General features: G+C 38.2%; 4 protein-coding genes across 10 annotated transcripts in view; 2 read left to right on the top strand and 2 right to left on the bottom strand.

Moving 5' to 3' along the window:
- Window positions 1–10,470, top strand: part of Br (broad-complex core protein) — a 77,550-nt gene extending 67,080 nt beyond the window's left edge. For 2 of the 4 annotated variants that reach the window (XM_076769715.1, XM_076769716.1), the window contains exon 6: window positions 814–10,470. In XM_076769715.1, coding sequence (XP_076625830.1) covers window positions 814–1,166 — 353 coding nt within the window. In that variant the 3' untranslated portion in view covers window positions 1,167–10,470. The remainder of the gene's footprint in view (window positions 1–813) is intronic. The other 2 variants (XM_076769718.1, XM_076769720.1) reach the window with 1 other exon arrangement.
- Window positions 1–26,893, bottom strand: part of Cbs (cystathionine beta-synthase) — a 378,127-nt gene that overhangs the window by 232,677 nt on the left and 118,557 nt on the right. The gene's annotated exons all lie outside the window — the stretch shown is intronic.
- Scamp (secretory carrier membrane protein) lies at window positions 13,408–17,916 on the top strand. Of its 4 annotated transcripts, none has more exons than XM_076768768.1 (9): window positions 13,408–13,625; window positions 13,867–14,133; window positions 14,223–14,283; window positions 14,370–14,498; window positions 14,580–14,736; window positions 14,813–14,914; window positions 14,985–15,111; window positions 15,182–15,384; window positions 17,781–17,916. In XM_076768768.1, the coding sequence occupies exons 1-8, from the start codon at window positions 13,569–13,571 to the stop codon at window positions 15,347–15,349; spliced, it is 1,068 nt and encodes a 355-aa protein (XP_076624883.1). In that variant the 5' UTR covers window positions 13,408–13,568; the 3' UTR covers window positions 15,350–15,384; window positions 17,781–17,916. The 4 variants fall into 4 exon arrangements, with proteins under 4 accessions (XP_076624883.1, XP_076624885.1, XP_076624884.1 ...); XM_076768770.1 differs by having other exon boundaries at window positions 17,784–17,893; XM_076768769.1 differs by having other exon boundaries at window positions 17,744–17,875.
- On the bottom strand, window positions 16,189–20,050 carry LOC143343658 (DNA helicase MCM9). Its single transcript, XM_076768766.1, has 13 exons — window positions 19,851–20,050; window positions 19,300–19,527; window positions 19,101–19,242; window positions 18,830–18,991; window positions 18,634–18,759; window positions 18,446–18,552; window positions 18,161–18,374; window positions 18,005–18,080; window positions 17,773–17,930; window positions 17,314–17,693; window positions 17,031–17,240; window positions 16,804–16,958; window positions 16,189–16,686 (listed from the first exon to the last, which is right to left on the bottom strand). Exons 2-13 carry the CDS (start codon window positions 19,392–19,394, stop codon window positions 16,634–16,636), a joined length of 1,878 nt encoding a protein of 625 aa, XP_076624881.1. The 5' UTR covers window positions 19,395–19,527; window positions 19,851–20,050; the 3' UTR covers window positions 16,189–16,633.

Raw genomic sequence — 26,893 nt, forward strand, 5'->3', positions numbered from 1 at the left:
ACTTTCATAATTAGTCAGTTGTAAAGATCATTTAATTTCTGTTATGAAAAATTAAATATCACTTAAAATATATTTCGTATTAATCCAATTTTCTTTACATATAATAACAAGAAGTAAAATAGGAGTAGCATTTTTTATTAAGTATTTTAAAATACTCATGATGCGCAGGAGGTATATAATATATAACTGCTCCGTATCCTTATATTTTTCATATGTAATAGGCCAAAGGAGCCAGGGTGATTTTTTTTTAATTTTGGCAGTCTTCCCAGCCATGTAGGTGATAAATCCCAACTCTTAAATTCTGTGTCCTCCATTTATCTTTCATATAAAATAGTATATGATGCACTTTTGCAAAACCTCATCCAACATACTTTCAACCATAAAATAAGTAACCTAAAACGGTAATTTTCGGCACGTGAAATAAACCAAACGTGACCACTAGTCTATGAAGAAAATTGGACTTTTACCATTTCCATAATCAGTAGCTAAACAATTTCTTATACCGGTCAATTTTAAATTGAACAAAGCATTAAATATTAACATAAATAAAAAGTTTACACTGAATTATTCTTTTACAAAATGGACTTTCATCACTTTCAAAATAAACCATACAATTCGAATCTAAAAATTCAATATTAAATATCTTTAGAAACAATGAGCATTGGCAAAGTAGCTCGGATACGTGTCTCTAGAACCGCCGGAAAAAGTTTGGATAAAATTGACGGTCCCCAACAGGCGTGCGAGGTTCTCCTTGGGAGAATCGGAGATTCGAGGGGTCGTAAATAATTTGACTAACAGACGGACGATTTTCAGGTACGGGCAACGGGATGCATCCAGCATCGACGCCTCCCTCTGCCATGTACCGGATGCCGCCGCCAACGGCGGGCGGCATAAACGAGCCTCAGGAATGCCCGTACTGCCGTCGCAACTTCTCATGCTACTACTCCCTGAAGCGTCATTTCCAGGACAAGCACGAGAAATCGGACACCCTGTACGTTTGCGAGTTTTGCAACCGCAGGTACCGCACCAAGAACTCGCTCACGACGCACAAGAGCCTCCAGCATCGCGGCTCGAGCGGCATGCTGAAGAGGCTGCTCAAGACCACGTCGATAAAGAACGTTCTAGGCAGCATGCACCAGGCCCAGATGCAGCAGCAGCCGCAATGAAAATGTCGGGACCGTCTTAAGATCGACCCGTCCCCGGACTCTCTTATGCGTCGCCATCCACGGCGACGCGTTCGCGTTTCCATCCGGTTCCTCGCGTCGACGACAGATCGGCGTTCCTCCGTCGAGGGGACGCGTTTCCGCCCCCGTCGCAGCCCTCGTTTCGCGGTCCTCCTCGTCTCAAGACTGCGATCAAATCCAAAGAGGAAAGGAGGGAGTAATCGACCGAGACGCGATCCGTAAACGTTCGCTCGATGGTCGAAGAATACATTCCATTTAAGGTACCGATTTTAAACGAGGTCTCGAGGCGCGTTGCTTTAAGACATTCGACGAGGGGGGTCACGAGGACGTCGGTCACGCGGATCACTCGCGGAATCGCGTCCCCCTGCTCGCGGGAGAACGGAACGCGAGAGCAGAGGGCAGAGAAAGACACGGGTGTGAAGGGAGACGTAATCGTGTGTGTCATCGCGGTAATTGGAACCGATAGGCGATCGTGGATCGCGAGGATCCGAGGATCTTAGGCCTAAGCGACATTCAATTACAAAAGTCTGCGGAATATGTGCTCAAATTTTTGGAAACCGAAAGAGAGGAAAGGGACGGAAGGGACGAGGTTTTGGATGTATCGAGGCAGACCGAAAGACGATGAGAGTAGGAAGGGGGAGGAGGAGCGTGGAAAAGTGCAAGTAGAAGTTATATGGGCTTTTACACGTGTACAGGTCCGTCGTGCGCGCAAATTACACAGACTATATTTTTAACTCTTTAAAAGTAATATTTTGAGCTGTACATATATATATATACATACATATATATATATATATTATATTCGTACGATAATTGATAACGATGATATTCTCTTGTTCAGGTTTTATAAGTGGGGGAAAAAGATGGAATGAGAGTGAGAAAGCAAAAGAAACAAAGTAGTTCGACGTAGATAGACAACGGCAAAGCAGGGCAGTGAAAAGCGTCCTCCAATTTTCATTTACGAATCGAATGCAACGCGATTAAATAGAATACGGCTATTAATTAACGCGTCTCGTTGGCGAATGTGCAATATTACGAGTAAGTGGTAAAATAGAATTTGGATTCGTCTTGAAACGGCACGGATTTCTTTTCTTTCCGTCTCGATCATTTGTCGTCTTCTCATCGTTTCGTGCAAGAAATAGAATTGATAAACGATAGAGAGACAATCCGATCAGGTTAATGGAAACCGATCGGGACGGGGAACGATTCGTGCGAGAACCGTCGAGCACTGCCCTGTTCTTTTAAATCTTGGATACATCCATATTTACGATCGTACAAGGTGAAGAGAAACACCCTAAAAGTTATTCGTCGCGCAACATATTCAGGTTTAGAGCTCAGCGTTAAACAAAGTTGATGTTTTATCGTAAGGGGATTACAAAGAAGCAACAAAAGAAAAAAAAAAAAGAGATAATGAAACAAAGGAAATGCCATTATAACTAACGAGCAAGTACAAATTATTTGAGGGGGAAAAAAATGAATAAAACAAATTATGTCTACGTCTAATTCTTAGATTCCGTACTAAGCGGGGAATAATGGAAAAAATGGGGGAAAAAAGTATTTAAAAAAGGGGGAGTTTGAGTGAATCGCGCTCGTCTTCTCGGGGTTTCGACGACGTTAGCACGGAGATTGGAAGAGAAACGGAAACGAGTAGAGAGGGAAACGCGGATAAACTAGAACGGGAGAAGAAATTTTCCAAAACATATCTTCGCGAGAATGAAAAAGTATACCGTGAGAAAGAGAGAGAGAGAAAAATTATACGATTTTAGATTTAGGTGTCTTCCGATGGCGGGAGTTTTTAAAATATTGCGTATACATTCGTAGAGGTAAAATGAATAATAATAATAAAAAAAATGTCTTTTCCACGACCGGCCAAAGCATAATGTGGAGATAACAAAGAATACGAGAAACGTTTCTTCCGCGGAAAAAAGGGAAGGGGGGAGGGGCGGCACCATTGCGCGTGTACATCTTTGCTTTTCGAAAATTTCTTTTTCGACTCGGGAAAAGCTGAAGATAGAATTCGTTAGTGAAAATTATCCTAGTCATTTTGGAAACCTTTTATAATTCTGTGATATATACATATATATCTCTATGTCGAACGCGAAGAAGCATCAAAGATACGATATATTCGGCGCTACAAAATGAAAGGGGGTCAGGGAACGTGGCAAACGGGTTGGGGGGAGGGATTGTAGGGGATTAAAAGAAAAATAGAAAAAAAAAAGTCTCGCGAACGGTTCCACATTATGATTGCCGGCGTGCGTGCTGATCGTGTATATAGCGAAAGGAAATTAATTGGTTAATTAATATCGGGAAATTCTGTGATGTCCTTCAGTTTGGTATACTGGAACGAAAAATATTAGAGGTATATGACGAAGAAAACAGAAAAAGTATACGGAATTAGGTCGATGTTCGGTGTTGTGTAAGTTAATTGTAAAAAAAAAAAAACCAAGAAAGCCGAGACGAGACTCTTTTAAGCCGAGAAGATTGAATCGGATGCTGTCAAAGGTCTCGCGATCCATCACGGGCGACCGCTGATCCATTTTGGTGTAGTCGACGTTCGACGATCCGGAGAAACGAGCGAAGAACTGAACGGCGCGCATCGTGGAAAAATTTTGGCGGGAAAATCTCCGTGAAAAAAACAATGGCGAGTCCCGAGACTCAGGATTAACGTAATAATCGGTACGATACCAAAGCGAATTTGACTGCTGTTGCGACTATTTTATTTCTTTCTTTAGTTTTCTGGGTTTTTTCTTTTTTTTTTCAAGCGAGACCAAAGCTAATAATGTCGTGGATATTCTCGACGACGATGCGCGGAAACGGACGCGTATTTCTTGCGAGATCAGCCGTCGCCACGGATCGAGGGACAAAAGCTCAGTGTTTGGATATATAAACATATCTCTTCAGGGTACTCGACCCTATTTGTACACTGTCATACGGTGTTGAATCGAAAATTACAAAAAAGTATAAAAAAAAAAACTTTAAAAAAAAACGAAAAAAAAAATGATACACATACACACATACACACACAAAATCTATTCCAATGTGCCAACGTCTTCAAACTAAAAAAACAAGGAACTTTAGGTCTTTTACTGTTTACACGTGATGAAAATAAGAAAAAGATGTAGTTAGGCGTCGCGTTTGCATCTTCTATCGCGAAACGAAATATTACCAACATTATTACTACTACTAATCGTTCTAGAATTTAAAGCGAATATTATTATACGGAATATTATCGATGATCTTTTTTCGAACTTTAATGCATGGATTTTTGTCTCGTATGCTATTACAAGGAAGAAACGTAAGAAGAGGACGAGAGAGTGTGACTGACGTGTGAATTTACAGAGGTAAACGATATATCATCGTAAACTGGTAGTTGCATAGGCATTATATACTGTATCGGCAATGGAATGCAATCCGTATGAACTGGACGTTAAAAAGCCCTGGGCGTCTTTGTGTGAACGATATGTGGGTTATTGTTGTCTCGAGAATAACGCTGTTTGTATCGCGTACTTCCTTTTTTCTTGTCGATCGTGTATAATCGCAACGACGATACCAAGTGGCCGACTTTTCTTGTGCGCAGACTTTTTATACTGTAAGCCCCGACTGTAATACTAAATAACCGTATTCAATTGTAAAGGATTATTCGCGCGAACGCGAACGCGAACGCCACGAACGAGACACAGCGTTAATCGCGTGGCCCGCGCACGTTCGACGGATTTTTCTACAAACAATCATACACGTAGATTCTAGCTTCCGTTTGATCCGTTAGAGCCGTCGTTGGACTTTAATACGTGAACGTTTATCGAGGTTTTACGTTGATTAACATTCTTTTTCTTTTCTTGTTTAATTAACGACTCGTAATCGCACTTGAGCCGGCATTTCTCGCAAGGGCTCAAGCTAATTTCCTGGCGCTGTGACGAAATACTTTGATACGCGAATTTACTTTCGAGAAGGCTGATTTTTATAATTTCTAAACGTTAACGCGTTTAATCAAAGACTCAAATTTATTTTTTAACTAGTTTCCAGACTTAAAAAAAAAACATCCCTACATTTAGGGAGAAATCGACTGATTAGACTGTTTTTTTTTCGATTGGTTTAACTTCTTCTTGATCATGTGATATTGTCTTACCAAAGAGCATCGGGAAATTGTGAAAGCTTCTCGGACTTTCGAGCGATGTCCAACCGTGAGCGAGTACTTTTAGTGAAAAGAGAAAATATTTCGTTCGAGATGGGGGACACAAGTTTATTGCTTTTCGATTAATAAACGTTTACCTTCTGATAGAAACAGAACCGTTCCACTGTGCATTTACTACGCCAACGATCTCGTAAAAGGTATCGAATAGTTCGAAAAAGCTGGATATTACGAAAGTCCGAGAAAGTGTTGCGGATATATTATTTTGGGTACAAACACTCTTCGGTTTCGTTTGGAAGAAAAACGAAATTCTTATTGTTTTTCAAAAAGGGTATTAAAAGTGAAGCGAAATCGCGAGGGTATAATGGGGGAAAAAAAAAGAGAACAGAAGTAAGAAAACGCATCTTTGAATCGAAAACAGACAAAAGTTGCTTAAGAACGATCTATAATTACGAGAAATTGATAGAAAAAAAAAAGTAACGTCGAGCATAGGAGAAAGACTACTTAAATTTATTTTTATTATGTCTTCAAAAAGACTTTAAATATAATATTTATATTGTGCCATAATTAATATTAACAGAACCTTAAGTATAAATTAATTGTTACGAAAGTTTTTAAATTTATCGGAAGGGGAAAATTGCAAAATCATAAAAAAAAAAAGAGTGGAAAAACGCTAAGAGGAAGAAAAAGATATCACTTAACTGTCTATCGATAATTAACTGTACGATAGTTATTAAGGAAAGGACCGCGTCATTTTTAAGTGAAACACACCGCATTTACAAGAGAAGCTAGGATTAAATAAAAACGGTTTTATCACCTCCGCTCATCATGTAACACTAACGACTCGCGTGCGTCCCCTTATCGCTTCTATGTCGGAAGCAGGGGGGAAGAAGATTGTAAAAAAAGAGCTAATATAGAAGTAAGACTCGCCGTTCTTCCGCGTATCAAGTATCGTCTCGCTTCGTTCTTGCCAAATTTGCGAAAACGTGGCATCATCGTCTCGTTGCTTGCCAATATTTTTGCTGGGTCTTATTTATTTAAAAGTTTTTTTTTTATCGGCGTTGATGAAAGCCAGCGTTAAGGAATCAACCGTCCCGAATGCAAAGAACGACGAAGAAACGAGCCGATGATGGAATCGCGCTCGATGTAAGGGATGAACGGGCGAGGTACGCGCGATTATTCGAACGACGAGCCGCGCTGTTGCGCGCGCAACACGCTGCGCAGAGGCGTTCGAACGAAAAGGGTCAGTGCGCATCGAGGGAGCATCTCGAATCCATTCGACGATGCGGCGAGAGCGCGAAACGCACGAAAACGAGGCCCGACGCGAACAAACGAATTAATAAAAAAAAAAGAGTTTCGCGATTCTAACGAATCTCTCTCTTTACGCAATATCATCGAAACGCGCGGAAGGATGCAGAATTTTTTTGAAAGATTTCGAGCCTCCTTTTTGTTCGTTCGCTCTGTACCAAGCGACGCGTGAACCACATCGAATATCATCGTTTCATTTGATTCTACATATCGTCTGTTAGTGTACTTCCCTATGGATATTCGGGTCTTCGTGTCACTTCGACATCGTATCGGAACCACTTTACGTTGTTCTGCTCAGTGTATTATTATGTATGAATTTTCTGTCTGTCGAGTCTTCTGCCTGTTCAACGTTATACACGTATATATACATATATGTGTACATACACGCGCACGCGTGTGTGTACGATGTATGTATCGGTAACGTTTATTATCGGTACGTCTACTAATATCATTAATTGATCACCAGGGATAGTTCGATCGTTTAGCTAGCTCGAAAAAAGAAGAAAGAGGAACGATGTACGATACTGACGAGAAGTCGATGGCACGTTATGTTAACTTTTTATGTACATAAATATATATATACAGATATGTACGTATACATACATAACACGCATAAAATATTATATATAGGCCTATTTTGTAAGGTTTCTCCTTGATTTTATTTTTATGTTAATCTTTTTCGATTTGTTACAGCGACTTATGAGAGTGATTGTTTAAACGCGTTAAGGAGAACTTACTGGATACTTATTATTATTATTATTATTATTATTATTATTATTATTATTTTATTATTATAATTCTTGTAATAATAATTATTAGTACTACAATTAGCATTATTATTTTTATTATTGATTTTGTCGCAATTACGGTCGTTTGTTTCTTTCTTTTTACTATTCTTTTTTAAAATGACGATCGATCGCGATGTGTGCACGGTCAAATTACGCGCATGAAACCGTTCAGGCCAGTTTCAAATCGCCCACACATCGCGACCACTATCGCTTTCTCGCTTGCGTGTAATTTCTTGCGATTTACTACTTCCTTGTCACGATCGCGAAGCGTCGATGGTTTCCATCCGTTTGTAAACTTAATTTTAGTCCCATACGTAACTCACCGTACGAAGCACAAATTATTAAGAGATAGACCGGGTCGTCGAGCGCAAAAGGATCCACGTGTTGCAAGTGTCTACAGTCCACTTTTCTCAGTTCGAGTATTCATTTCGTGAATAGCAACGCAATTCGGGTTTGCAAGCAAGCGTGCAACCACCGTTTTTCCACCCCCTATCATTCCTAAAACTAATTTTCTTCGATTGCAGAATCCTTTTCACTGTCGTCGAAAACAAAATCTGGCCCCTGTGTTTACATTCTCGATTCAATTGCTTGTCCGTCTCTTCAATCGTTCACGTATTCCATTTTCGAAACTCAGGTCGAGAGACAGAAAAAGGGAAGAATCCACGCGGAAGATGCAAAATACACACACACAAAAAAAAAAAAAAAAAAAAAAAAAAATGAAAAAAACATAAACAAAAGAACCATTCGCGACGTTGTGGAATCTTTCGTGGACAATCACGGCCCGACTATAATTGTAATTGTAAACAAAGTGCAACACGCTGCCTTGCTGAACAGTACAAGTACAAAACGAATACAAATACATAAAAAAAAAAAACATGTCTTCGATTTAATGGATGGAAATTGATTCCGGTAGTTAAGATATCAAAAAAAAAAAAAAAGAAAAGAAAAAAAAAGAAAAAAAAGTACGAGAGGGGAAGCGAGAAAAAAAATAATTTAAAAAAAGAAAGTTGAAGAAGAACAATGCGTTCAACTTGTAGGGAATGAAAGAGAAAACGAACCTCCGTAGTAAGCAGCGCCGTTGTTCGTACAGAGTGTAGGAAAAAAGAGAGAAAGAGAGAGAGAGAGAGAGAGAGAGAGAGAGAGAGAAAGTGAGTGAGAACGAGAGAGTGAGAGAATGCGACACGGCGTGCGTTCGTTCACAAATACCTCAGTTGCCGTGGCCTCAGACGATCGAAAAATCGCTATCATTCTTCTAACGCGTTTCACGATTTCTTTCGATGAGATTTCGCGCTCGATCGCCGCGAACAACGTTTCGCGATCGTATTTCCACCTGAACCAAAAACCGGTAACGCGGTTGAGAAAAGAGGACGGTTCTGGAATCGAGCAGCAAATCGTCCCGTCGTTTGGGGACGAAACGCGCAAAAATCGTCACGGTTAGTCCAACGCAAGACGTCACTGCCAAACGAAAACTTAGCGTCGAAAGAGACTTTTTGGCCGATCGGCAACAATCGAGACGAAAGTCGTGGAAATGCAAACGCGTCTGAGGCCCGGCAACAACAGATTTTCATCTAAGCTACAATAGTTGTTGTACTTACTTGTCTACTATTTTGTCACTACATTGTCTGGGTATTAATGCGAGCAGGGTGACGGGCGTCGTTCCCCCGGGCGGCCATGACGCTTCAACCGCGGACCGGAAGCTGAGCGCGTCGACAGTGTCGCTGAAGAATCTCTGACATCGCGAACATGTTCCAAATTATGTGTAGACAACAATTTCGAGTAACAAATACAAGGCGAGCGTTTATCTGAATCTTGGATGAACGAGTCGCGATTACAGATTCTGGTACGGGGCCTGTTTAGAATGTTCTAATTTTTATTGGAATATATTACGAAAGGATTCTTTTGATTAACGACAAAAAAATTAAAGACGAGGAAAAAGTGGACGTTTCCATCAAGATTTGTAGAATTCTATCCATAGTTCTTTTATGGTATATTCGAACGAAGATGAAAAAGTTTTGAAATAATCGTGACTTGTTCTTTGACAATTTATGGCATCTTAGTATCAGTTTTTACTTAGATTTATGGATCGACGATAATCAGAAATATCCCCTTTACGTATCCATTAATGCTGTTGGTTGTAAATTACATTTAGAAATTTCCTCCAAAGATATGCGTATTCTAAATTGATTTTTTCGAAAGGAATCATCCTCCTCCCTTTCCTCTGTATTTGAGTTTCACCACATACTTTGGAACATCCTGCACAGATGGGAACGTCGCGCGTGCACCACGAGCGCGCAACAGTCGCCGTATTATTATATTTTACAGAATACAAAATATAGATATATAAACAAATGAATAAATAAATGAAATTATATATATTGTTCCGTTATCGCCGTTATACCATCCGTGTAACATATAACATTGCGAATAAATTTGCAGTTTATTAACCGACGAGAAAAATTCTTCAGTGTACTCCGTAAACGATTAACGAGCTTCTTTTTCCGTATATTAATGATATTATAAAATATCGCGTAATACATATAAATAAATGAATAAATAAATAAATAAATATATATATATATATAAATAAATGAATATATAAATAAAATTCTCCGCCCGGTTGTTTCGCCGTCTGTGGATGCAAACCCCGGGGAACCTTCGTTTTCTGATTATCATTGTAACAAACGTACCTCTTGTCTTTCTTGCGTAAATGATGGAAATAAAGGAACAGAACGAATGAAAATGCGACCGAGAATGGAAAGAGGAGATTGGAAATGACAGGGAATATGATGACGAAGAACGAACGATCGATCGATCGGAGGTTGATGTGTATTTAACGTATGTAGCATAGTATGTATGAAACTTCCGCGACGGAGGCTTCGCTCGTAATTGCGCACCTGTGACTTCTTTGTCGCTGTAGCCGAGAAACGATTTTCGAACGCTAGACCGGTCGACGAACTTGCCGCGGTCGAGCATTCCACTCGTGTGTGTTGACGACGGAAAGTAACCGAGGATAAACGGTTCAAGGCGTTGTAGCAAAACAAACAAACAAACAAAAAAAAGAGGACGATCGATTCACGCGACCCAGATTGAAAAACGAAGAAGAGAGAGTAAAAGAAATGATATATAATTCTACAAATATATACATATATGGCGAACAATGTCGACATATTTTCTAACGCGCGTCGCGTCTTTAGGCTATTATTGCATTAATTGTAAGACATTGCAATTAATTAATGTATGTATGTAAGCGTTCATTCGTATTTTTCAAGCAGTAAAAAAAGAAAATTATTATTGTCTTTATAATTATTATTATTATTATTATTATTATTATTATTATTATTATGTTTATTTTTATTACTATTATCATCTATTAATTATTATTATTATTATTATTATTATTATCTATTAATTATTATTATATAAAAATTCAATAATAGTTGTTGGTGTAATATTATGAAATAAATCTTTAACGATAGTAAAAGAGAATCTACGTGCGCTTTTCTTTTCGGTTACCTGTTGTCCATTTTTACCTGAAACTACTATTGCATGGTACAGACTAGACGTTAATGGCGATGAGTGGCAATTAAATTTCTCGTTGACTCTAATTCGGGAATCTTTACTGTGTTTATAAGAGGATTATTGTGATCGGCATAATCTACTGCAGTTGCTAATGTTACTATCATTATTACTACTACTGTTACTGCAACTGCAGCTGCTATTTCTATTGTTACTACTGCTGAGGATGCTGGTACTTCTATAATTATTGCAATTTCTACTATTACTTTATCTATTATTGCATCTACTAGTGCAACTATTCCTGTAAGCAGTCCTTCAATCCCAACTGTAACTCTAACTTCCACTGCTCCAACTATCTCTGTAATTCCTACCACTATTATAGTATATTTTCGCTTGTGTCCATGTCCTTTGGGACACATACATCATGAGGATTTCCCCACATAAAAAAAAAAGAGGTGAACCCCTACGTGGCGCGTCCCAAGGTAGCGGATAGGGATAGCCTGGGAGGCGTAGGTGCTTCTGCGAACCACACACACGCATGAACGAGTCTATGAAAGGGCTGCTGGGGCCGTGGGATTTTTGTAAATTACGCTAGTGTACGCGATGGGGTACAAATTTCAATTTTTCAACTCCTAATACGTTTCCTGGTTTCATGACACGTTTTAAGCGATATGCCTAATTGTTGAGAAATATTTCGATCGAACGCGAAACTGTATTTCGTGAACGGACTTATTCTTTAATAATAAACCTACCGCGACCGATCAAATTACCGTTTTTAAAATTTCGTTTAGAATTTCTAACACGCAATATTATTTTAGCGCCATTTAAGTTCACGACTTTTCTTATAGTATACGTACAATGAATTTTACAATGTTCACGTCTATTCTTATTGTCTGTTTTCTGAGAAAAATATGTAGTCTACCTTGCCTACCACGACCGGTCATCTGACCGGTTGAATGATTTATATTTTTTTGTAAAAAACTGGACAAAGATACCAAATACTGGTTAACTTCCGATGTAAATAGGAAATACATGTATAGCAAAGACGCAAGGAGAGAATCTTCAGTTTCGACTGTCTTACAACAGTCTAACAACGAGTATTAAAAATAGTTAAACTTCAGACGCGCGCAGTTCCGAAACTACTAGTGTTTTATTTATAATTGAACCACTGTTAGAAGCGGCAAGGCCTCCCCTTTAAAATGGCTTTTCGTTTATGTCGATCCGACTTTCCGTTTTCGAGATATCGTAATTTATGTAAAAGGTAATTTTTTTTAATTCGACTGTCTCACTGCCCGGCTCGCGTATAATAGCCTATTCACGCGTATTAAAAATACTAAAACTTTAGACGCGTGCAGTGCCGAAACTATTAGTGTTTTATTAATTATTGAGCCATTGTTAGAAGCGGCAAAGCTTCCTCTTTGAAATGGCTTTTGGTTTTTGTCGATCCGACTTTCCGTTCTCGAGATATCGTAATTTATGTAAAAGGATATTTTTCTTAATTCGACTATCTCTGTCTTCGTCTGACGCGTCGCGCTGGACCTCTCTTTTTCGTACGTGACTCGCGACCCAGTCACGTAGTACATAGTTACTCGGCGTAGTATTTCCAAGAATTTACTACGCTCTATTTACTATTGTTACGCGCGCGAGTTCATTGATATCAATGGAACGTAAACAAACGCTTCGGATCCTTATATCTTCGTAACTAGCCACCGCATCGACTTGAAACTAAAATCGCTATATCTCCGGAACTAATAAAGCTATCGACTCTCACAAACGCTCATTTTAAAGGGCATTTCATCCCCTACCTAATGATCATATCACCTACTATAATTTTTTCTATCTTCTATGTTTATTTTGACATTTACTTTGACTGTATATACCAAAAGAAGTTTCAGCACTTCCTATTGATCATACGACTGGTGTGCGATATACCTGGATCATAAATTTTTTATTTAATTGAAAATTAATTTAAATTTGTATACAGGGTGTTTGCATAATTACTATGACATTTTTACGTAAATAATTGTTTTCTCCGAAATTAACTACGGTATCAACTTCAAAGAAAATTTGTTTTCAAGAGCGTTTTATCTTCTATCTGATGAAAATTACTAATTATCTAATACTATTAAAGTACTAATGCACGTTCAGAGTAAAAGTATTGAATATTTTTGGACAGGTTCTTAGAATTCAATGTTTTAAGAAAAAATATGAGACATACAAAAGAAGGATATCTTACGAATAAACTTCAAAACACAACTTTCTATACATATAATGCAAAAATTAGAAGTACGTTGCCTCGTAAAAGAGAAAAAGACTGGTCATTTGACCAGTCATAGTAGGAGTGGGTATACATGAAGTGGTAGTAGGTTTAGTGTTAAGAATTTTCAATCGTCGCCTTGAGAACGCTGTTTAATATCATATTGCGTTCTGTGAAACGTACCTAACGCCGCTATTGATAGACGTGACTGTAGTTCACATACGGCTACTATGTTCCTCGACTGCTCTACCGGCGATATTGTATGAAATTGCAACGAAATGGATTATCAAGTATAGGCAAGTTTAGATAAGATTATTTTGAGTGTATCAAAGTCTTATTAATTTTTAACGGTACGTTGAAAAGTGCTTTGTTGAACATCAAGTAAGATGTCTGGTTTTGATGAGAATCCCTTCGGGGAACCGAATATCAATGATCCATTTTCGGTGAGTATTTTAATGCAGGCTATAACAAGGCATGCATTGCTTCCTTCAATATTGCGTGTCGAACTGTCAAATGGAAATTAAATATTTGTAATTGAGTTATATTTTCTTGAGGAAGTTAAATAATGTATATGCTTATTGCGCCTTAGCGCGTATCATTTAATAATATTTCTATATTATATTTTTTCACATATATATAACTATGTAAATCTGTTTTATTTGTTAATTGTTTTAATTCAATTAGGATCCTGCTATTAGGAGAGCTGTAGCCTCTACACCAGCTAGTAGGGGTTTGGAGGATTATAATCCTTTTGCAGAACAAGGCACACAAGGGACTGGACAAGTTAGAGGTGCTGCAAATCCTCCAATTTATGATGGAATTGGAGCCACCCAGCAACCAGCAACGCTTTTTCCATCAGTTCCAAAAACTCCACCACCTCCATATGCTCATCGTCCTTCTCGGCCAACTGTTAATGAATCGGTTGGGAGCACATTGTCTCCTACATCGGATGTAAATATATGCAAAGCTTTATATCCAAAGACATCTTAATGATAAATCCCTGTGTTTTAACATATCCTTGAAAAATTATGATATTTTAGCAAAGATCAGAGCCAGAATTGAAAGCAAGTACAGAAGATATGAGAAATACCCTATATTATCGTAAGTTTGAGTATTTAATTAATAATATGTTTGATATATTTATTAATAAAAAATAAATATATTAATAAAAATTTTTGATATTAAAGCAAAACCGAACAATTGGCCACCTTTGCCTGACAAATGTTGCTTCCAACCTTGTTTCTACCAAGATATAGAAGTTGAGATTCAATCAGAGTTTCAGAAGGTAGTCAGGCAACTGTATCGTTTATGGATTTGTAAGTCTAATGTATTAAACATTGATATAATAGTTGTTTTCTAAAACAAAGTCCAAAATATTCTTTACTTTTAAATTACAGTCCATGGCTGTGTGTTGGTCTTGAATGTTATTGGTGGATTTATATTAATATTATGTAATGAAAAATTCTCAACGTTTGGTCTTGGAATATTATTCCTCATATTGTTTATACCATTCTCCTTTTTGTGCTGGTTTAGACCTGCATACAGAGCTTTCAAGTATGTATTTTCTAATATATTAATAATTTGACATTTGCTATTTATTTAAAATGAATTTCATGTTTTCTTTTTTTAGAAATGACAGTTCGTTCAACTTTATGGTATTTTTCTTCGTATTTTTCTTTCAATTAATTGTAACAGCGATCCAAGCCATTGGTATTCCCGGTTTTGGAACTTGGTAAGATTTTTATTTTTAAAAACGAACTTATATTTACAACATTTTGATTTTGAACTTTTGAAATTTATAGTGGTATAATAACGGCAATTACAATGTTTGACTCATCGGTCAAAGGAATCTTTGTTGGCCTTATACTACTCTTCATTGCCTTTTGTTTTGTTCTTGCCGCGTGCGGTGATTTCCTACTGTTGACCAAGGTACCAGTAAATCTTGTTTCTATCGTCGGATCATATATTACAATTAAGAAACCGAATATATTTCCCATAGATTCATCGTATTTATCGTTCTCTTGATGCTGTGAGTATGTCGAAAGCACAACAAGAATTTGCTACAACATTTTTGCGTAACGAACATGTGCAAAGTGCAGCAACTGTCGTCGGTGAAAGAGCTGTCCGCGCCCAGATGGCTAACGCTGCTAATCAACCACGTTATTAAGATGATTGCGCAACTCTACAAAATTTATTCTTCAGGTATCCTAACCTCTTACCGCTCAGTAAACCGATAGTTCTTAGTTTTAATGCATACATGAAACTGTAATGTTTCACGGAAAATCTATTCTTACATTGAAAAGCTGTATTTATCTATTTAGAGTCATTATTTTGTTAAATATTGTATATGCATGCTTTTTTGAACGAAATTGTATAATTTATTGATCGATTCATAAATATGAACCCATACTTTCACGAAAGCTTAAAAAATAACGTGTATTATTTTTTCTGCAATAATAATTTCAAATGTGATTATCGCGTAATGTGCGTGTCATCTAATATGCAAATTATATGTCATGTTTCGTTTTTATTAACTAACGAATGTCATCAAATTATTTATCATCTAATAAGAGTGAGCTATTAATAACCATATCACTAATTCTTGTATTATTGCTTCTATATACATAAATATATTTGCTAGTTTTTCTACTTTAGCGACATTATTTTATGATATCATCATATTGTGGTTTATTAATGAAAAGCATTCGGTTTGCTGAAAATCAAAATAACTTTAATGGTTATGTCCATTAGTATAGAGTTAATTTCAATTGTTGATCGATATGCGTTAATTTAATTATCTATTAGACACATATTATTAATGTTCTCTATCTACTCCTAAATATCCTATACATTCCTTGCATTGTGTATTATATGGCCTTTCTTTATTAAGTACTTGTTATTTAGGTCCTTGAAGTATTATATCACTTTGTAAAGTTTAAGGTATATACATATACGTGTAAAGGATATTTTAAAATATGACTTTTACGCATGTTTAATTATTTATTAATTATCGATAAATTATTTATAGACTATGAAAAATTGGGTTATATCGTTGCTGTTACTTTATTGGGTGTATCGAATCGTCTTATTGAACTGGAAAATCGATATCAAGTAAATGTTCGGGATATAAAAAAAAGGGTTAAGACCTTGTTATTTGTTGAAATTTAAATCAAACAGATTATGCCCTCTAAATATATTTTTACATAAAAAACAATGTTTAACTTGATTACAATGATTATTATATACCTTTATTACATAACAATGAACAATAGAGTATGTAATTCGTTTTGTATAAACAGAAAGTTGTTTAAATTTTATAAATATGCTGGTATATTTGTACTTATGTAAGCAGTAATATAAAAAGTGACAAATAAAAGATTTAGTTTACTCATAAAAAAAAAATTTGTTTTATCGGACTAATCAATCACAGATTTTTCGTTTTTGGGAATATTTACAACAAATTTATCAAGTGTTCTAAGCCAATAATCCGCAATAACTTTTTAGCTGGAATCAGGGAAATGTCATGAATCAACTTTTGAACGCGATTAGATAAGGGGATGTTCGATTCTAGTAATTACAATACAAGTCACTTAATTAATACGAAAATAATACACTATATACCTTCAGCCCTGTATACCGCCATAGGATCTGTTGGAAACGGACAACCGAGATCTGTCTCAAAGGCAGTTTCTGTTCCAATTAATTTAACTACGTATACGGCATCCATAAGTTCAATTTTTGATTTATACATTAATTTAGCGTGGCCTTCAGCTAATCTGAAGAAAATTATTTTCAAATGTTTTCAAAGAAATTATAACATTTCTTCAAAGATGTTTGTCTCTTTGTACCTAATAAGACTATCTAGAAGTCGTACTGTTGTTCTCTCTTCCCTTCTATCTGGGTGAGATCTATGATAAAGATAAGCCGCTCTAAGAACCTGCTCAGCTTCTTTCGTCAATACCGGATGCAAAGAATGTATATACGCCAAATACTCTCGTAAAGTGTCTTCTTTCCAGAGACCTTCCGATTTCAGAAGCTCAATATGATTTTTTGAATGTCTGATAAAATAAAAACTGCTTGAATCGATAAATAAAAACGAAACACAAAAATTCCGTAGAAAATTTTGATTACGTTTGTGCTGTGTTTTCTCTAATTTCGTAAGCGGCTCTCAAAATGTGATCTGACGTCAGTTTGTCCCACTCTGGGTTTCTGTTGTCTTTTAAAAGAAGTATTAAATCAAATCGCGACAAAAGGGGATTCCCTAAGTTCGTTTCCCATTCTTCTTCGTCATTAAATTGGCCGCCATTTGGATTAATAGCTGCAATGACCGAACATCTAGAGTTTAGCGTACTTACTAACCCAGCTTTGGCAATTGATATCGTTTGTTGTTCCATGGCCTCGTGCACGGAAGTCCTATCCTGTGAACTCATTGTCGTGAACTCATCTACGCAACAGACTCCGCCATCAGCTAACACCAAGGCTCCAGCTTCCAAATGCCAACCGTCCGAATCCTACATATGCAAATGTGAAACAAGAATGCTTTAAATGTTAATTATTACAGAGAAAAGATTGCGCATTAAGCTAACTAACTCTAACAGCAGTCGCTGTAAGTCCAGCTGCTGTTGATCCAATGCCGGTTGTAAGAACCGATCTTGCAGCTAGACGGGACGCCGCGCGAAGCAATTGCGACTTGCCAGTTCCGGGATCGCCGATTAAAAGAAGATGTGGTTCACCTCGTACGCGTGCCCCTTTATTTTTTTGTCTAATATTAAGTATATTTTGTATCGAGAACATATAATAAAAGATTGCAATAAATAATTACCACTTTCATTACACTTTGGCACACCACCAGCTAGAACGATAGCCAATGCTAATTTTGCTGTATACATCCCATAAAGCTACAAGTAATTACAATGGTGGTTATGAATCTTTGTATTTATGTTTTTTATAGTAAGAGTTATGCTTTAAACTGCTCTACCTGGGGGCAAATTGATGCTAAAATATTATCTCTACCAAGTAAAGGATTATCAGTATATTGCTTCCAATAATTTTTGAAAATATCTCTCATCTCTTGGGTAGACGCTGTTTCGGATAATTTACGACGTACCGAGACACTGTTTGCTAACATAATGGTCGTTGCTTCCGAACGCTCGCCTACTTCTAATTGTCCCCATATCCGTACAACTACACCACTACAAATGTACGTTCGTCGATTAAGAAATTTTATTTTTTTTATTGAAATATACAAGTAAGAGAAATTCACCTAATTTCAATATTATCCCCTGGCCTACATTTATCTACCAAATCATCCAATAAGATAATCTGCATTTCTTCAGCAAAAGATCTATTGGTGTCTACTCTGCCTTTTTCCTAATTAAGAATACTTGAAAGTTAGAAAAGCTAACAAAGCAATTAATAGTAAAGTAATTGTTGAATCAAATAATGATGTACTTGGATTCTTATTTCCTGATAATCAGATGAATCTTCTAGATCAAAATCTGTGAGAGTTGTTAATTTTGTTGCATGACATGCTTCACATTCAGAAATATCTATAAAATTTTGTATTTCCCACTGGTACTACAAAGGGATAATATTTAATACAAAAGTATCTGGCTTAAGATGAAATCCTGTAATATGCACAACATACTTTAATAAGAGCAACATGTTTGCACTTCTTACAACTGTATCTTTGAATAAGCTTTAGCACAGTTGGCTGTGATATTTTCACTGCAATGCCACTGGTTGAAACCAGTTGTCCTATTTGCCCTTGGTCCACCGTGACTGGTACAGCTGTAATTCTGATACGTACCTGTCCATAGCATTTAAATTAACATTTGGAATAATGCAATTGTCTAATGCAGCACAAACTCAAAGTATATCTATATTTTATGTCGCTAATTATGGTAATTTGTTATTACTCTTTTTTTCACACTTTGCTCTGGCTTTGCTATTTGTTCTTGTGTTTTTATTGCTGCCTCGTCGCACATTGGCAAATAATGCCTAGGGTACCGCAGAATTTTTTGCGCTACATCGGCGTCTGCTTCGAATAGCGATACAAAACTGCAAAACGATCTCCCATAGGTTACTATTAAACAAACGCATTTAAAAGTCACTCACTTTACGTGGACCGAATAGAAAATATTGACATCCATAGCGTTTAAAATTTCCTCCAAGTCACCCAAATGATTCTTTAGTAAATAATTTTCTAACATCTTGAACGTTTACTCTATGGACACGAATCGAGGTTATAACACGTGTGTTGTGTATGACGCCATTCGCACGTGTCCGGCGCCATAGATCTCCCGCCATCGGTAGAACTGTCAGTCACATACTCTTCACCGTTGACTAGAATTTTGGAACGCGTCAATTCGATATATTTTTCAATTGGAAAAAATAGTCAATATTCTTTAGTAGACCCACAAATAAATATATAACAATTTCGAGTGGTGTAACACTATCGAAAACCAAAAATCTCTTAACAGGACATTGCTTTTCTAAAAGTACACTTCTCGAAAGAATTTTATTAAAAAATTCATTGTTAAGTGAATGGTAAGAGGTACATACATTGGAAGAATTGACATATAATTTGCTTTTGTTTTTTCACTTATCGAATGATCCTCGTAAATCATTTTACGGTCTGAAATTCTATATTTTACGAATTTCTTTACCTTTGTGCCAGTTTCATAAAAAAGATAGTATATCTGTTACTTGTCGTGAAACCGCACTGCCATTTCACCCATTAATCGATTCTCGCGTCTCCCTGTATCCATCTCGTAATTCTGTTCCCGTGGTTTTGCACGGAATTCTGCGGTAAAACTTACTCCGCAACACCGGAAACCTTTTCTGTGTCTACTTTTCAATGGGCAATTCTAACGTTCCATTAATCGTGCGTTTGTAGCGGATATACATAAATGTGTATATGCCCGTAAACGCGCCGAAATAAATAGTTTTGCCTACAAATTGCGGTCGATCAATTTGATAATCCCGATAAGTACCGTTCAAATTGTCTATTAAAGAGCTTTGATTTATCTTCGACGTCGTCAGCTCTGACGATTCGGTTGGGAAGCCCGCTAGAAGGGACGTACGTTGTTTGAAATCCAGCGTTTCCTGCGATTGATATCACGTCCTCTAGACATCCGATGTACCCATTATCCTTCCGGGACTAATTGTTTCTTTCATGGAACGTACTAGGGAAGACCACTCGATCACGCACTCGATGATCTATAGCGAGGTAAATCTTGTTTAGCGAGATACAGGTGGCCATCCTATACTCCGGATATAGAGCTTGATGGATAGCCGGCACGATCTTGCGGTATACCGTGGTTTAGACGGCAAACATACTGATACGTTAACACTGTGGAACGTTTGGTAAAGCGAGCCTTGCAGAATTCGTCTTCGAGGTCGTTATACGCGTGAGTTCGCTCGAGACAAGTAGCGTGGTGATAACGTTAAACTCACTGGTGAAACGCGATATTGGATATACCAATCAAGTTGCAACAATCGTGTCCTCCAACCATTATCTTTAGCTAGCTTTTGCTTTTAATATTTAAAGCTTGGGAGTTAATTTATTCCTTTTAAAATTTACATACGCACTAGCATTAGTTTTCTATTCTTTCATTCCTCTTCTAGACGAGGCACCGATTAACGATTCGTAGTATGCGTTGCAGACTAGTTTTATAGTTACTCCCGATAAATAAATTTGGTACGCGTACTATTGAATACGATGTGGCTGGGCGCGGCGTTATATAGGAATTCAATAGGAATTGCTGAAACTTCTTTATCTATATAGCATCAAACTAAATTTCAAAATAAACATAGAAGGTAACATAAATTAGAATAGCTGTTAGGTTTATGGGATAGAGGATGAAAAGCCCTTTAAAATGAGCGTTTGTTGAAGTCGATAGCCTAATTAGTTCCGGAGATATAGCGATTAGTTTCAAGTCGATGCGGTGGCTAGTTTCGGAAATATAAGGGTTCGAAGCGTTTGTTTACGTCGCGAGATCAATGAACTCTTACTACGGTCTTAGCAAGGTTGTTGACCGCACGTGATTCTAGTAAATAGTATACACTACGTCACTCGGCCAGTCGCGTGCGAGAGAAAGAGGTCTGACGCGTTAGACGGAAACAGAGATAGTCGAATCCAAAAAATTACCCCTTTACATAAATTACGATATCTCGAAAACGGAAAGTCGGATCGACATAAACCAAAAACTATTTCAAAGAGGAAGCTTTGCCGCTTCTAACAGTGGCTCAATTATGGAAAAAACACCAGTAGCTTCGGAACTGCACGTGTCTAAAGTTTAACTATTTTTAATATGCGTTGTTAAACTGTTGTAAGACAGTCGAAACTGAAGATTCTCTCCTTTCGTCTTTGCTATACATATATTTCCTATTTACATCGGAAGTTAACCAGAATTTGGTATCTTTGTCCAGTTTTTTACAAAGAAATATAAATCATTCAACCGGTCGTGGTAGGTAAGATAGACTACATATTTTGTTCAGAAAATAAACAATAAGAATAGAAGTGAATACTAAAAAATTAATTATTGTACGTATACTATAAGAAAAGCGAAGTTAAATGGCGCTAAAATAATATTGTATGGTAGAAATCTTAAACGAAATTTTAAAAACGATCATTTGACCGGTTTTGGTAAGTTTAATATTAACTCAAACCTATTATACGCGATTTCTTATTGTAATATGTATCCTCAAAGTGGATTTTCTGTTAAGAGCAGTCGACGAAAGGCAAATCGTGTAGCAACTTTCTGACCGTCGCAGGCAAAGAGGTGTGGCAATGCACGTCGCTAAAGAGACGTAGATCATTGGATAATGATGGGATGTTCCATCCCGTTCCATTCTATTCGGTTGTAATCCCATCCTCCCTAACACAACAGTCATCATGTCGTCGTGGTACGGATCACTTAGGGATCATTAGCTTTATGGCGCTTCCGTATGGTCAGCCGTTCGCGTGCAAGTGGATATCGTTCGATGCGGTGCCACGTTTCACGATGCATTCGAGAGAACGACCAAAAAAAAAAAGGAAGACACAATTCTGTCCGTTCGTACAACTATCATTTTTGCTAGAGCGAGCTATAAAAACGTTGGCGCGTGGGTGGGTCAGGGTCGGCCCCGTTAAGCTTCTTGGCCTCTTTCTTAATTGTCCGCGCCCCCATCGCCGTCTCGTGGGCTTCCCCGAATCCTGATTAATTCAGACGGTACGCGATACCCTTGGACACGTATTCCCAGGACGTGACACGCATGTCGCGTCGTGTCGTATGCACGGCCGAACGTTCCCTGTGTAACGATACACCGCGGCTTGCCATCCGCATCGCGGATGAATATCGCGGATATAATGTTACTGTATTTCATTACCCGAGAGTACACCGGATGCGCTATGCTGGCTCGTTCCCGTGTATCCTGCATCAGCACCGGGCTATCCAGCTATACGTGTACGCGCCCCACCGCACCGATCCTAGCTCTCTCGCCCTCGTTCCGTTGTATATCCTCCTTTATGCGGCCCGGTTTCGGCTTCCGGCCCCGCCATTCAGGAATATCACCTTACGCGCGCGTCCTCGTGATTCAGCCGAGGCTCGAAACACGTTGTAATCAAAGGATTACCACGGGTACCGAGGCGCGGCCTCTAAGTCAGTCTTTGCCTGACCCGGACCACCTGGCCTGCGCTATAATCAGCCTCGTACACGCGTCCCGGAGGCCCTCGTTCGACGAACCCCCACGCTAAAGATCCCTTCGCCCTTTCGTTAAGCGACCGATTTTCGGACGAATTGCCCCCCTTCCCTCTGGATATCGCCGGGGAAGTTTCGAAATTTCTCCCGCTTCTCTTCCGTACCCTTCAATTTCCTTTACTGACACGACGGTCCTTCGTCCTCGTGGCTGCAACTATCGCCTTTTCCCGTTGCACCATTATATTACGATAAAATATTACTGAAAATTTTGTTCTATTTTTGTAACATATTAAGCAAAGGAGCATCAAACTATATACCTGTATATGTATTTTAGTCACTTATTGTGAATTTTACGATTTATAAATGGAAATCGACTGAATGCAATTTTAAGTGACAGTCACTGTAGATAGTTACTGGGCTCGTGTCTTTCAAAATGAAAGGGTGAGAATCTCCCACTTCCGACACCTTCTCGAAGGTTCGAGATCACTCCAGAATGCGGTATAATTACAAAGGTGTCGGTCGTCTTTACCAAAAAGTCATCGCGCCACTTACAATATCGCGCTGACAGATAACCAAACGGCGCGGCGACATTAAAAGTATTCGCAGAATCCTGCAGTAAATAAAAGTTTCCTAACGTTTGAACGGACGGATTGGAATTTATTACCGCCGATAATTTTTCGAGACCCCGAGCAACCCGGGCGGAAGAGTCTCGAAATCGCGAATAAATTTCAACGAAGCGAGCCCGGACGCGGATGGAAGAGCGGAAAATAAATCGGTAGTATCGTTGAAATGTTATTACATCGGGATCCCGCCGAATTTCGCGGCGGAACCGCGCGCCGTATCTAATTATATCGTGATAACGAGGCTAATTTGGAGCCACGCAAGACCGTTTCGCACTTGTGCACTTATAAAGAGAATAGGATTATAAATAGAAGTAGCGGAGACGACCAGAGAGAGGGAATCCGAGCAGCTGAACTTCCTCGTGTTCTACCCGGCCTCTCTCCATTATTATACCGTCGACCTGTAAATTGTAGACGCTTTCTCTCGAATTCAAGTGCCACCCACTATTACGTGATTAACGCACAGACTGGCATACGTGATATTATCTGCGCCAGGGCTGCGAATAGAATTCGCCAAGACGAACCGTTGCACCAGAGACATAATAGTCCCTCTATTCCCCGTCCCTCGTTTCTTTTCTTTTGTTATTTTGCACGTTATCCCGACGGTGGGATCGCGCATTGGGCCAGAATTCAATTTTAGCTTTTCTAATCAATATATTATTTCTAGCGTCATAGTTCTGTTTTCTGTAAACGAGGAAACTTACGATCCATAATCGAATGGATTTTTCCCCCCAAATAGTATTAGTTTACAACACGTTGAATAGAAATTTTCGAAAACGATAGCTTTAGGTACGAATCTTTCCATTTAATTTACCTACTTCTAGGGATCGAGGTAGCCAGGCGATAGATCCTTCCAATTCATTCATTTGGAAGTCGTTTATTTAAAAATTATCTCGCCAAACGACTGAAACGAGCAGGAACCAATATGAACAATTTCGAGCTGGACGTTCACCAATGATTCATTCGACTCGTTCGTTAAAAAGTTGGTGTATTATTTACAAGTTAATTTTCCAGTCACAAAAAATGCTCCAATAAAGATAAATTGATGTTGATGCTTCCATTAATTGGGAACGTATACAGTCGATAGATGACTATTTTCGAAATATTCTAATATTACGCGCGCGAATTGTTAACGAGAATTATTCAAATACAAAAATGCTTGTACTCGGTATAGAAGGTTGAGTAGGGTAAATGTTTCTATGAACATTATCTTCACGATGAAAATTTTCATCTTGTACGTACGTTCTTCGTGTTTTTTCGCTTAATTTTAATTCAATTCTTTCAAGAGTCGTCGATTTTTACGGCGATAAACAACTTTCTGCTTACTGACTCGCAAAGCTGAATTACTTCCGCTGATTCGAAATGTTAATCGTGCGTCGTTGTTAATAGCTTCGCCGTCTCTTTATCTTTGTTCAATAACTCTGAAAGATCGTATTGGCGAGCTCCAGAATTATTTACCTACTGTTCGACGGAACCGGTCAGGTAATTATTTACACGGCCTGTCCGCCGGTCAATTATACAGCCAATTATTTCCGGGGAACGGTCGATTTAATTACAGGGTCTGCACGATCGCAATTTTTAGGTCGGCCGCGCAACAAACTTGGACGAAATTAATTGAATTTAATTTGCCGACTGGTAACATCGTAACGTATCGTTTCACCGTATTATTAACAACGGTTCGATTGAATTTTTATTCGTCTTTTGTCTTTCTACGAGATGTATGCGATAATCTGAGAATATCTTGGATTCTCGAATCGTGAGATACTTTTGGGAAAAGGTTTTTATTTCAAAAAAATTGTCGACTCGACCAAACGTTTTCTACTTCACGCACACCTTTGCTTCTCCACCTATTTGTTGACGGAAGAACGTAAAATTTACAGCGTAACCTGATAAATGATTTCAGCGAAATCCGTAATTACTTTTGAACAAAGTAAATTTGCTCTTTCTTTTTCCTACGATAACGTTGTTAACGATTTTTGCTTCCATTTCGGCGGGATTCACGCGTTCGGAAGTTTGCTTAATTTAGTTTTAAGCGCGAAGGATTATTGCGTCAGGAATATATAGAAGTTGTTCTCCGATGAAAATTTCAATAGTTCCATAATGAGTTGCGAGCCGTTAATAATTAATTCAGCAAACTTACATATATTCCATTACCGAGTTAATTTCCGAACCACGCAAATTAGGATTTTAATCAAATCTTGGGGGATCGTTTCAGCCGCGGTGGTCTGACGCACAAAAATAGCAATTAAATTCAACGGGATATCGTTGAATGTCACCGATGATTTATGAGAAATCTCAGTATCTAAATCTTCTCCGATGGTGTCATTTATTTCTTTAACAATTCTTATTATTTCTACGTCCAACGATGTTGCAAAACAACTTTTACGTTTGTTGCACAGCGTCAGAAAATATTCTTTACAGCCGTGTCGAAAGCTCTGCGCAATCCACGACGATAAATATACGTTATCGATATTACTTTCCGAGTGGTGTCCACGATAGCGAGCCGATTCCCCGGACCATCTTCGTTTCTTCCTTTTTATCGTTTTGTTACTCCTTCTCATCGTCGTCGAGAGGAAAAGAATTTGTGCTCCACGGGCAGCCCCGGGGGCAGCGAGCACCGTTTCTATTCATCGAAAAAAATAAAGGCGTGCCCGATCGCAAGTCCCGATAGCCATGAATATTTTATCTGAATAATATCTCGTACACTCTACACATTCAATCTCGTACGTTCACACGTACGCCCGAACGCTTCTCCTTTCGTTCTTTCCTGTTCGACCAGTCATTCAACCCCCGTGGAGCTCGTACGCTGCCAGAGACAAGTGTAAAACCATAGCAGGGGATCGTATTAAATAGTAAGAAAATTATAACATTTATTAACCCTTGAGTGGACTCTCAATCTAAAATGAATTATTTTACTTAATGTTGACTCTTATCAAATTGGTAAATGGAAATCAACATTCCTTTAAAGGAAAAAACAATGAACTAATGGAAGATTACATAAACTTTCAAATAATTATATTGATATATATTGAACAATTATCATTTTAAACTTACAGAGAGCCACAGCGGCCCCAATAATCCAATTAAGGGTTAAACAAACGATACTTTAGCAGTAATCGTTTTTTGTAAAATTATTTTTCAATTTGGGAACGCGTCAAATACTCCGAAAGGGAACCAGCAAAAATTCTACCGTACACAACAAACCGCTTAGAACGTACCGCGATGAGCGATTTCGATGGCACAAATTTTTTCGAGTCGTCCAAATCCAATTTCCCCATCGCGAACTTCCTCTAAAAACCGATTGACCAATAGAGAGGGTCACTGAAAAACCGCGTGGCTTGTTGAAAATCACGGATCGCTTTCACGACCAGTGCCATCGACGCGCGTTTATGGGGGCAGCCTCGTTTT

The sequence above is a fragment of the Colletes latitarsis genome, chromosome 7 (genome assembly GCF_051014445.1).
Source record: "Colletes latitarsis isolate SP2378_abdomen chromosome 7, iyColLati1, whole genome shotgun sequence".
In the NCBI taxonomy this organism is placed as follows: domain Eukaryota; kingdom Metazoa; phylum Arthropoda; class Insecta; order Hymenoptera; family Colletidae; genus Colletes; species Colletes latitarsis.

What these genes read in the sequence shown, in the direction of transcription:
- LOC143343658 (XM_076768766.1), bottom strand. Translation starts at nt 19,394, where the DNA reads ATGTTAGAAAATTATTTACTAAAGAATCATTTGGGTGACTTGGAGGAA. An exon ending in TTCTATTCGGTCCACGTAAA is followed by an intron (nt 19,243 to 19,299) that starts GTGAGTGACTTT and finishes ATCGTTTTGCAG; the next exon opens with TTTTGTATCGCTATTCGAAG. An exon ending in ATCAGGAAATAAGAATCCAA is followed by an intron (nt 18,553 to 18,633) that starts GTACATCATTAT and finishes ATTCTTAATTAG; the next exon opens with GAAAAAGGCAGAGTAGACAC.
- Scamp (XM_076768768.1), top strand. Translation starts at nt 13,569, where the DNA reads ATGTCTGGTTTTGATGAGAATCCCTTCGGGGAACCGAATATCAATGAT. An exon ending in CATTGTCTCCTACATCGGAT is followed by an intron (nt 14,134 to 14,222) that starts GTAAATATATGC and finishes ATGATATTTTAG; the next exon opens with CAAAGATCAGAGCCAGAATT. An exon ending in ATTTCCTACTGTTGACCAAG is followed by an intron (nt 15,112 to 15,181) that starts GTACCAGTAAAT and finishes TATTTCCCATAG; the next exon opens with ATTCATCGTATTTATCGTTC.